Source organism: Homalodisca vitripennis, chromosome 4 (assembly GCF_021130785.1).
Source record: "Homalodisca vitripennis isolate AUS2020 chromosome 4, UT_GWSS_2.1, whole genome shotgun sequence".
NCBI lineage: Eukaryota > Metazoa > Arthropoda > Insecta > Hemiptera > Cicadellidae > Homalodisca > Homalodisca vitripennis.
Genome location: NC_060210.1, coordinates 165,968,519 through 165,981,011, shown reverse-complemented (window position 1 = coordinate 165,981,011; position 12,493 = coordinate 165,968,519). Strand labels below are relative to the sequence as shown.

The 12,493-nt window shown below is 33.9% G+C and overlaps 1 protein-coding gene across 1 annotated transcript in view; it reads left to right on the top strand.

Annotated features, from left to right (window-relative positions):
• LOC124360541 overlaps positions 1-11,810 on the top strand; it is a 342,600-nt gene extending 330,790 nt beyond the window's left edge. Inside the window, exon 25 of the mRNA XM_046814254.1 lies at positions 9,496-11,810. Coding sequence (XP_046670210.1) covers positions 9,496-9,748 — 253 coding nt within the window. The 3' untranslated portion in view covers positions 9,749-11,810. The remainder of the gene's footprint in view (positions 1-9,495) is intronic.
• The last annotated feature ends 683 nt before the right edge of the window (positions 11,811-12,493 follow it).

Sequence of the window (12,493 nt, the reverse complement as noted above, 5' to 3'; positions counted from 1 at the left end):
AATCCTCTTGCAGAAATGAAACAATGCACTTAGATCAGGATCGGTAAATTGTACATACATTGCAAGCTGCCAAGCAAAAATTAAACATGATGAAAGCTAATCCAGAAATCCGATGGTTATATCTTTATGCACCTGCATCCAAATGAAAATATAAATATAATTGGACGTTTCGAAGAAAATGTGCAAAATTTATTTATTGCTCAGGAATTCTTGACAAGTATTGTGACTTATATGAGTAGGTATACAGGGTGAGTCGGATGGTGTCATAAACAAATATTTGGAGAACGATTAAAGCTATAACAACAACACAAAAATATTACTCTCCTAAATCATACACAGAGAATCCATTTAAAATAGTTTTATGAGTTTTTAAGTACAGAATAAAACAATACTGGAGGTTCTGGGTTTGAATCTTAAAATAAATAAATGTAAACCTGTGTCACATGGTACCCTATTTAATATTTTAAAATCTAATCAAAAGAAATATTTTGGTAGCATTCTTTTCCTATACATGTAAACAGTTTCTAAAATGTGGCCCTAAAGTAACAAAATTGCTACTTGTTACACTCATATGTAGAGAAATGTCTTATTATGAATTAATTTTGTGATTCAATTAAAAATAGAGTGCTCAGATTTTATGACTTTATTAAGGATCCTATAGGATCCTCTTAAATTCATATCATTGTCTGACAATATGTCTGTCTGTCTGGCGATGACTTGATAGAAAAGTTCCAGAGTGACTTGAAATTTGGTATGTAGGAGTAGGACCCTTTCGGTCTAAGTTAGAACTCTATTGATTTTTGGTTCAAAAAGTCCGAATTCAAGGTAAAACTAGATTTCTAACATTTTGTAACCAGTTCCAGCAATATTAGAACATCCTTTCTCCCAGCAAAAGGCTAGTGTGTTATCAGCATTGGAACCAACCCTAAGAAAGATTATTTTATGAAAATTTAACTGATAAATCCACACAACTACTCTTCTCCACAACTTTTAGATATACCCTGAATAGAACCTTCTCTATAATTTGTAATTGATAAGTAACACTGTATGTCCTCCAATTTCTAAAGCATATAAGCGACAGTCTAATGGGTGAGGCTGTTATATTCCTCACTTCTGGAAGGGGGTTTCCAACAATAAGTGAATTGTCTCATTCTTGTTTCTCGTATAATCAATTTGTTCCCTTGTTCCGTGAAAGATTTGGAGGCTTCTGCAAGATTTTTCAGATTATGGTTCAATTTGCGAGGTTGTGCTCATAACTGATGCACTGTACCATGATAATACAGTCGCACTTCTACACGAGCACATACAGCAACTTAGTGTACAATATAGAAAGATAGCTTCAGTGTGTAACGATAGAAGGTTTGAAAATATGGAACTAAGTTGCACTTCTTTGTAATGACAACCAACAGTCATTTTTTAGACAAGTGGCTCTCATCCATTCTTTATATTTTGACAGTGATGTGCTATGGTCCAGTAACTGTGAGTGGGCATTTATTGTCCTAGTCAGTATCAGAGCATTGAATGCTTAAATATGCTCTATATTGTATTCATCTCTTCATACTACAGACAGATTTCCTTTTTAAAATAGGTGTTGTAGTGTACTGTATAAAACATGCGCAAACACTTTTACATGGATTAACCCTTTTATTTGTGATATTTTCCTTAAATTAGTGCCTTAAAAAGTTTTTTTGCTTAAGTTGTATATTATTGACACTCATATGTCAACGGATATGTAACCTTGAGCCAGTGGCGTGTCTAGGATATGAGTGTGGGAGATCCAAACCCATCAAAGTTCCAGAATCGGGTTTGAATGACCTTGTCTTTTTGAGTATCATGTATTAAAGAACCAGATATTTTTTAAGCGTACCTTAAACTTGAGAAGCATATAAACTGGATTTGATTATCCAGAAATCTTTAAATACTATTTCAGCCAATATTATGCCATTATCACTTACCTAATAAAGTACATGAAGTTATGTGTCTGCTCCTATATACAGTAGAACTATATGCAACTTATATAAATTACAAATGTGTAAGGGAATACCTCCAAATCAGATTCTAGCTTTATTAAAATTCTTAAGCTTAACGAGGTATATATACCAAACAGGCCATAATACAGTGTTAGTACGTAATGCAGTGCCAGATTTATCTAATGTCTGGTTGATTTCCAAAGATTTCTATGAAATTCATAAATATATTAAACAAAGACAAAGGTTCTAACTAAATGTATGAATCTAATCGACATGTAACTTGCCAATTCCGGTCGTTTTTTTTAATAAGATCAATTTATTGAATTGCTTTTGTTTTCATAACAATGGAAAGAGACAATTCCATATCATAACATACTGAAGTTTCACCTGCCTGAACACAATAAAATAATATGTCTTTTCATGGTTAAATTCTATTGCTAATCAGTTAAATGTATGCAATATTTTGATTGGTTAGTGTGTGAACCTCATATGTTTCTGTTACCAGCCAGTACAGTTGCATCGTAAAGTGAAATTCTATTCCGGCAAATAGAATTATGATAGTCTAAACCAATGGTTTCATAAAAATTATCTTATAAACCCTTACAGGATGTAGTGTTCTTTGACTCTCTGTTAAAGAAATTGTTTTCATTTTACAAGGTTACTTCAACTAGCTTGTTATTTATATATATTCTTTCCTTATCAACTGTTCTGTTACTGTATCTTACTAGGAAAAATTCTGTAATTAAATATAATTAGTTTTTATCTTAGAAGAATACAGTTTTTAATGATAGAATCAATTTATAATACTAAGCATTATGTTGTCTTAATGTAATAGTAATCTATATTTCCTGATTAAATGTTAGTAACAATGCAGGTGCCAAGTAGTCATTTTGCCTTTTGGTGGTTTTAAGACAATATAGTTGAAAAGTGCCAAAAATAGGTTGGTTATATTAATTAATGTTTAAAATTGCACGTTTCTAGCATTTGATGTACATTAAAATTCACACTGTAGTATTTCTGATTTTTGGGAAATTGAAGAGTTTGTTTTGGTGAAGTTCCATTTGCTGTATCATTTAACATACTTGTTCTAAACATAATGCTGAAAGCTGTATAACAAAGTGGAAATAATACTGGTTATTGTTTTTTCGGGTCAATAAGATGTCAATAATGGTTATTGCTGTAGATTGAGCATAACCTTGGAATAAATATAGAAAAATTACAAATCTTTAAAATAAAAGTCTAGTGTAAAATTTTAATGATATAAATCCAAATGTGTAGTTCACAAATAAGTGTAGGATTAACCATATACACAAACAGTTCTTCTGGCTCAGTCAGAATAAGTAGGTAGAGTTTGTGACAGCTTAAATATTACGGTATTAATTTATTCTCACTGGATTTACATGTACTCAAGATCTCGAAAACCATCCGAGATACAGACAGATTTATTATTACAAAACTTGTAGGTAGTACATATTATAAGCATTGCAGAACACTTGAAATCTTTTTTCTAGGTTAAAAAAAAACAGAGTTTTAAATAAAAAAACTATTTTAACGGCCATCATATTGAAATAATTGCGCACCAAGCTAGCCAACAAACTCTGTTGTGGTACTTAAAAGATATATTTTTGTATTAAGTTTGAACTTGTTAAAGCATTCCTATAGCCAGGTCTTGGTGATAAAAAATAATGTTATTAAATTAATATTATGAAATTTACATATAATCAATTTCAAAAAACCGTTCAAGATACAAAAAAAATTGTTTATTATAAAATATTTAGTAAATGTTATATGCATTCCAGAACACTCAAATAACAAAAAAATCAAACATGTCCTAGTTGACAGGTATTAGTTGTTTGTTGCTCCCGGCTTGTGCAAGCACATATCTTTAAAGTGGCTGTGCTCGCTTATGCATTGATGGATTTCGTTGGAATAAATACCATTGGAATTATCATACAAATTTCAAAATAGTTGGTAAATTGTAAAATTTGTATAACCTATTTAAAGTTATACAAAATGATGCTCATGCCTGTCAAATGATAAAATCTTAATAATTGCTCCCTGCTTGTGCAAGCATACCTATAAATGGCAGTGCTTGCTTATGCGTTGGCTGATTTCTTTGAAAAATGTACAGCTGGAATTGGCATAAAAGTGACAAAATAGTTGGTATCCTATGCATTTTTTTTTCATAACTATACCATATTTTTTTGTTATTTGACTTTAAAAAATTTAAACATACGCCATTTCGAAACAGGTATTAATATTTTATTTTCATAACCAAAAGTTAATACAATTCTCAAGTTTCATAACTTAATCTTAACTGGTTCAAAAGATATAACTTTTTTATAAAAAACACATACAGACAGATAGACGGAAAACTAAAGTTTTTAGTACATTCCTTCATATGCTCATTTTTATGTGTAGAACAAAATCCCAAAGTATTGGAACACTTTTACTGAACACCCTGTATACATACTGTGTTTATACTTTATATTTTGTACTCCATAAATGTCTTCATCATATTAAAATGTTTAAAATTAGGAGGGACAATATTCTTGGAGGAGAGTTAGTAGCATATATTTTAATAATTTTTATTTTTATTTTATTTATTTGGTTAGGTATAAAGAAGTGATATAGGTATTCAAATATACTTAGTATATACAAAAATATTCTAAACTAAACAAAAAATATTTATAGATCCGTGGACAATTCAAATTTTTTCTGGATTACTTGAAAAGGAGAGTGGATTGATGTTTATTACTTTGAATCGGATCTATATTTGTCTAAACATAACCATGTTATATATTTGTATGATTTTTTCAACAAATCTAATTAAAATGGTTCTTTAAAATTTCTAACAACGCATACATCGAGTAAAAGTTATGATAATTGTGGCGTGGAGCATGTTTGAAAAGTACATAGCAGCGCATATTTGATTTGTACAATTGAATGTTTACTTGACTAAGCGTGTAAATGATATTTGTAATTGGAAAATGTAATTTTTTTTAAATTATGCAGAAAAGTGGTGTTTAAACTCCATCCATCCTGAAATATAGCATTTAAACTTCGGATGAGTAAAGATTAGTTTTTGCAGTTATACTTGTATTAAAACTATATGGCGAGGCTTCCAATAATATGTCAGATACCAGGATTATAATACATTAATCTCTACCTTTTGTGAATGTAACAGACAACAATAAAGTGTTAGTAGCGTATCCTCATTATATACCATTATAGCATCTTTAAATGATTGTATTGTAGACCTCCGTTATAAACAAGGAAAAGCTTGAACGTAGAATTGTTATCCAGTACTAGTCGAGACAGACGATAGAGGTGAAGGCCGCCGGTACCGAGCTGAAGGAGACTCCCAGCTTGATTGTGTAGCTTCCACCCTATGATTAGAGGGTGCGGACGTGGCCGGACCGGACCTTTCGTAGTCGTGGAATAACATTTTTTGTGTCCAATATTCATCTAATTGTGTCAGCTATGTTTCGTTTGGGGATCGTGAGTCATCGATAGGCAGGCTTTCCTCACACCGAGTGAAACGTCACTTTAATATGCAAGTAGGCTATACTGAACTTTTCGTTAAAGTACGTTAAGTGCACCCTTTTATCCAACTTCGTTTTTTTTGTACGTATGTATCGACTATACGTATTTAATCCATGTGTGGAAGATATTTCATTCCAACATTGAGGCCAAACAAACACGTAAAACTCTTAAGTTGTAAATTGTATACAACTATTATTATTACATGGTACAAACAACGCCTAGAATTCTTGACATTATTTGTATAATTGTTATTTATTGAAGGTCATATCCCTTGTTCGAGATAAAAACCTGGTTCCCATTCATTGATAAGACCGTAAAAACTTCAAGGAATCTGTATAAAATGTTGTCTATTAATGTACAGGTTCGTTCTTTACTGATTTGATTGAAATAAATATCTACTTACAATTATGTAGATGTTTTACTGGTAACTTTATTTTGTTTTTAGTAAGAAACGTGAATTCCAGTTGTTATTACACCAAAGAATAACGTGATTCTTATGGAAAGTAGCTATTGTTGTGTAACAAAAGTTAAGATAGGTACGTTTTGAGAAGTAGTGCACCTTGGTGTTTGACTTGTGGCAATTAATTGACACAGCAGTTGAGAATGTTCTCCACCATGTTTTGTAATATCTATTAACTTGGGTGCACGTTATATCATAAAGTTTCACATCGAAATAAGAGAGCGAGTGGTTTTTGTATCACACAATACTATGATAAATGTTTATAAAATACGGTTTATCTTTTCATATCACTCATTGTCAATAATGAACATAGGCTACTTCACTTGGCATGCCACACAAACTATCTTTGAGAAAGTTACTTAGAACCTCTTCAACATCTGCGTTTTCTTACTGTGCGTTTTAATAGTTTCCGTGTTGCAATTTGTAATACAATGTTAAAGAAATGAATGTAATATAACAGCCCATTGTGCCTCGGTAATTGTGGGGGGGGGGGGGGAGCGGCGCCGTGGGCCGGCAGCGCGGGGGGCGGGCTTGTCCACTATTCTCCTGACATAACTGTAAAAATGTAATTTTAATTGTGTTTAGTTAATAAATAAATAGTGTAGAGCGAGCGGTGTGGGGGGCGTGGTTGTCCGAGGTAATGAATGGTGGTCGACTCTGATTGGCCACACACGCCGTCCTGCTTCGCTCTCGCCATGACGTCATCATAATTATATCTGCACTCCGCACACTCGATGCCGCAATTTCTCTTAGTTTTAATCATCAGTTTAAGTTTTATTAGTAAAATTCCTAGGTCATTTTGTACTGAAACTATAACTACGTCGTTGAGTTGAGTATTAACTTTCAGTGTGAAACCGGGAAGGTGGGTATGATGATGTAGCGATAACATTATCTCGAGGGTCGCGGGTCGCGGGTGTACCGACACCCTCCCCCCCTACCGCTCAGAAACTGATGTCAATTGTTGGCTGATCCCGCAGCGTCGTTTCACTCCAAGAAAGAACATTAGAATTAGCGAGTTATTCGAGGCCTGGGACACATAAGGCTTAGTCTGTCTTTTATTCCGCTAATATTGCAGTGTAATGAGGGCGGTCGGGGGGAAAGTGTTTAAATCAGGTGATTCTTATGCGTGGGGAGGTTGTCGTTACCAAGTGCTTACCGCGTGGTCGCTGCTGTGCCGTCTACTGCCACCCTCCCCTCCCCCTTGATGTGCCAATTAGCGACAATACTGCTTCTTGACTCCACTTCCAGTTTACTCCCACACCAAGGCTTACGGCTTGTCTTGCAAGAAAACTAAATATGTTTTTGTATATTGTGATCATGTGTTGAATTGTATATTGCAATTTGAAACATTTTTGTTTGAAAATTCGTAAGCTCAAGTTTGAGGTATATACTTCTATAAAGTTATAGACTGCACGGACTCATACCCTGTTACAGTGTAACATTGCAAACGCAAGGAAATACTAGAGAGCTTTCAGTCAAATAAGTTTGTCGCTGTTGGACAACACAGTGGTCATACCTTTAATACTATGGCTAGGCCTACGGTGTTTATTTTCGAACACTTATTACTTTGGCTTGGATATAAATCCAAGAGAATTTGTTTTTACAGGTTAGTGCATATTGCTATTGTTTCTAATTAAATGAGTTATCTTTGTTGCCAGTACAGTGATGCACCAACGTACACGTTTTGGCAGGGTTTGTAGATTGGTCGAGCGTGCTGTAATTTAGTTTTACACCATAAACACCTGTAACAGGTTCTAAGCATGATTGTTACGTTCATTTTAATCTGTCAATGATTGGCTGGAGTCGCTGCGGCAGGTGGCGGTTACCGGCCTCGGCTCCGGTACACTTGTACAATAAGGTAACAGCGCATAAATTACGATGCTCGGCCCTTCCCACGGGGATATTATAATAAATTACATCGGTGGTGATTGGAGTGATGATTGGTCAGATGGGGACGTAATAGCCGGGCGTCGGTGCCCGGACATCGATTGTGCCGTCATCGACAGTGCAGGTATCTTATACTATCGATGGTTCAAACATTTCGGTTCTTTAAGATGGATGGTTCTTTAAATTGCTATTTATATATATTTTTCGTCATATACTGTTTCTGATTATCTCCAAATTAAAAGTTGTACTTTTCAAAGCTTATATTCAAACAAAACCGTTGATGGTACCGTTGACAAATAAATATGTTAGCAATCACCCGTCAGAAAAGCGTTAGAACGGGACCTTCTGGCTTTCAAAATCTCCCAAGCGCCAGTGTAATGTTTCTGTCGGCGCTTTAAGATTCGCCCAAATTGTGTTGCTTATGTATGTGTTTCATATTACGAATTTAAAATGTTGTAGAGAAGAGTTGATAAATTGCCATATTTTCTCAAACCTTTCGAGTTTTGTACACATATCTTTCCTGGCTGATCCTCAGACTTCGAGAGTCGCCAAGATTTGGAGCACTTCTTAATAATATTGCATATGTGATGTGCTTGTCACTGTTGTCTCATATGCGGCAGTAGAGTATGCACTGGACATGTTGTCTCACGACTGACTGATAAGCCGTGATGGGCGAGAGACATTTGCCTGTCAGCTGTCTCACCTAATACAAGCGGTTGACGTGACGTGTGTGCTAACATAACTGCACAGTGATTGGCTGGAAGCTTTATAATCCTTTTAGAACAGTAAAAGAATCCAAATAACACGTTAAGCCTCGCAGTCGTGCCAAACAGCCTATCTCGAGGGTGCTGTATGTAACGCACCATAACCAACCCCTATTATTGCACTCCCCCGTTACCACGCACAACACAGTGCGGCGTGAGTACAGAATGAGAAAAGGAGCTTTTATTGTTTTACTTATTCTTTGACGTGTACTTGAGGCAAGTGGACGCTACTATCTAAATTACTGAATTACCTAGTTTCAAGTGTGTCCATTAACACGCAATTTTAAAGATAAGATTGTTATTTTATAAGTTTAATGTACAATTTTGTGTTTTCTAGGTTTAGAACATAGAGTGACTAATTTTTTGACTAAACACATCTATATGAACTGTGGACATACGTTATTAAGTGTACTGAGACATTTTCTAGTGTGAAGGGGTAATATTGACGTAATGCTCTTTCCTTTTATATATATATATATATATATATATATTTAATTCATATATATTCATTAAATTTATATAAGTGGCAATAGCTTAATTTAATTTCAATAAACATTGGATCGCAAAAAATACTTGCTCCGCCGGACTTTATTGAAATTACACACACACACACACACACACACCGTATCTCAAAGTTTCTGGAAAAGAACAATCTCTTTCGGAACACCAATAATGTTTGTGAGAAATAGGGAAGAGGTACTGAATAATATTTGTTAGTGCGAGATACAGAGAATCAAACCCAGTTCACAAACACAGAACACGAACAAAAAAACAAGTCTATTACTATGTAGGATGATCGAATTATTGGATCGTGTGAGTGTTATTATCGTGTACAGACGGTTTACTACAAGGCACTGATGTGTTGCAGGAGCAAGCGGGGTGCGAGTGGGCCGCAGAGTTTCCTGGTGCCGGACGACGATGACGACGATCCTGGTCCTGGCAAGAGGTCTGCCGGCTGGCTCTGGCGGGTCATCCGCGCAGCGCTACCCTTCCAGATGGCCATCCTCGCCATCTTCTGTGTGGCCTGTCTTCTAGAGCCCCACTGTTGTGACAACATCAACAACCTCAACTTCTCGCTCACCCCTCAGTTGCGCTACGTGCGTGGTCCCCCTCCCACCTAGACGCGGACCATCTTACTCTTAACTTTCGCATAGTTTTTGAATTTAATATTTTAATCTATAAGTAGGATTATATTAATCTTAATTTGTACTCGAAGATGAAATGAATGCAATCGTTCTGTGCTCTCCTTCACGCGTTCTGTTCGTGACTTATTTTATTAATAAAAAGTATACCCAGTGTTACTAATTTTGTTCCTATGTCTTTCACACTGGTTATAAGGCTGCAAAACTGTCACTTTGTCAAATTACTTGTGTACTGATTAAAATAGACGTTAGGAATTCCCTAGACACTTAATTATATAAAGATCGCGAGGTCCTGTTTTGTAAATAACTAAAATATTCTGTGAATATTTCGTTTACTTTTATATTAAAAACATTATTGTTTTTACTTTGTTTCTTCCAAGATATTGTTGTACTGAAGTATATTTCACATGTATTTTATATGTAATAGTGTATCTCTCTATTATGATGTTTGTCTTGAAACTTTACAATCAATCAATGTTGGATAGGGCGAATTGACAAGTTTTCATAATAATTATGTAAGGTTGAATATTATTGTAATGGAATTGCATTCATTTGTAAAGAGATATGTAAAAAGTTAATGTGATAAAAGTAAGAAAATCGTGTTGTATTAACAATTTTGACTATCTGGTTTCCTCTTAATAATTAATGAAGGTTTCTTGTATTAATATCGTTTGGTTTTGTTTGTGTCACGAAGATGGCCAATAAGTGTTAGAGTAACGGAGAGCCTTAGTGAGGGTTGTGCCTTGCACTGTATGTGATTGTTTGTGTGTTGTGCATGATACAGGAAATGTTCAACTGAAAGGTAAATTATTTTATGTTGTAGCTGGTAGCACACCAGATTAGATTGTCAGTGAGTAAGTGATTGTAAATTAACTTCGGTGCCATCATCAATTACATTTTTTTGATTTCCATAAAATAATTTATCTTCAGTTGCGTAGTGTAGCGTGTGTACGTGTAACCTAGATACACTAGTGTACACTCTCATGTTACGTAGGTTAGCCTGCTTGTCCTGGACTGTACTGCTCGGTTGGTGTAAATATTTTTCTACTCCTGAAGTCTGCAACAATAGCCAAGCAAGCCACATTCCTGACACTGCCCGCGGGAACATTGCCCCAAACTCGTTTTACAATTGGACCACTCGGGAAATGAATGTAATAAAACTGAATGTGATAAGTATTATATTTGTGATTGTGTTACTGATTACACAAATAAGAGTATTTTGTATTACAACAAATTTATTTTTTAGGTGTAGCCAAGAATTTAGAATTAATGAAAGCTGGTGAGGTTCAACAATCGGAGCCTTTGGTAAGTAATTTATTGAACTCAAGAGCTGAAAATGTCATATTGTGTTTTTATTGATGTAACTGTAGTTACCAGAATTACAAATTCAAGTTTTAAGTAAGGTTATCTTGTAAACACCACAATGTCATTTTTGTAACATTGTAAAACATTGCATTTTTATTGTAAGTTTTGTAATTTGTTCTTAATTTTTATAGACAATACCATTTTTGTTATTAATTTCTTTTTGTTTTTTATCTCGTCCCAAGAAATATTTTATTGTTTTTCTTCTGAAACATGTTATTTTTGTTTTGTTCCTAATTAGTTTTTATAACTTTATTGATTTTGTTATATGAGTAAAATATTTATATACATTAGAAGTATTAAGACAACTAAAAACATTGGTCTTCCCCAAATTTTTATAAAACACTAGAGATTTATTGAAAGGGGATAAGGGTTATTTGCACAATATTGAAGTATTTAGATTTTTTACTGAATTTTTATTACTCGTAGTTTATATAATATATTTGATGAATTAAATTGTTTCTTTTCTTTAAAATACCGATGTACTGTACAAAAAAAAACTATACAAATAGCAAACTGCAAAACAAAACACCACCAGGTCACCCCTTATGAAATGATAAACAACTATAAACCTCAACTAAATACTACTAAGACACTACTAAGTTTTCTATCTTTGCTAGAGTTGTGTTGTGGTAGCCAAGACCTAAAAGGGAAAATAAATAAAAAAAATTGTAAATAAGATATGTCTTCTTATTTCCCGTACCCATTCCTTGTACTGTAGATGTTGGTAATTGGTGCGGAACATTTTTGAATAAAGTACTGCAAACTCATTCCAATGAGCAAATATCTCTTTTTTTGTTAATAAAAGTTTTGAGATATTATGAGACAAACAATATGTATAAAAATTGTTGAGGGTGGTATGTTAGTCTATTTATCAAAGATAGACTGATATTCTGGAAGGATAAATCACAATTTTAAACACTATAAACTATAATAGGATTTACATGTTATTGTATCGTCTAGTAGTGAATGAGGTGTACCAAGTATTGAGCTGATTGAGGTGTAGATGTAGCTCCTTGGACAGCCTAGGAATTAATTATCCATATTACCTCAAGACTCGTGACCTAGGAGTACTGCTATATGTGACACTTAGTGTTGTAACAGATCATAAATGTTTATGGTTAGAAGACTAAATTCATTACGACATGATCAAGAATATTAAAATGGAGAGTGTACAGAGTTTTAATATATATATATATATATATATATATATATATATATATATATATATATATATATATATATATATGGACGGTGAAACAAATCCTAAGATTGTGAGTTGTCAAGTAGTTTAACTGGTTGGCAACAGTTTTGCTGTTATAAGGTGGATTTATTTTTAAAATATTTTACTCTTTGGTTGTA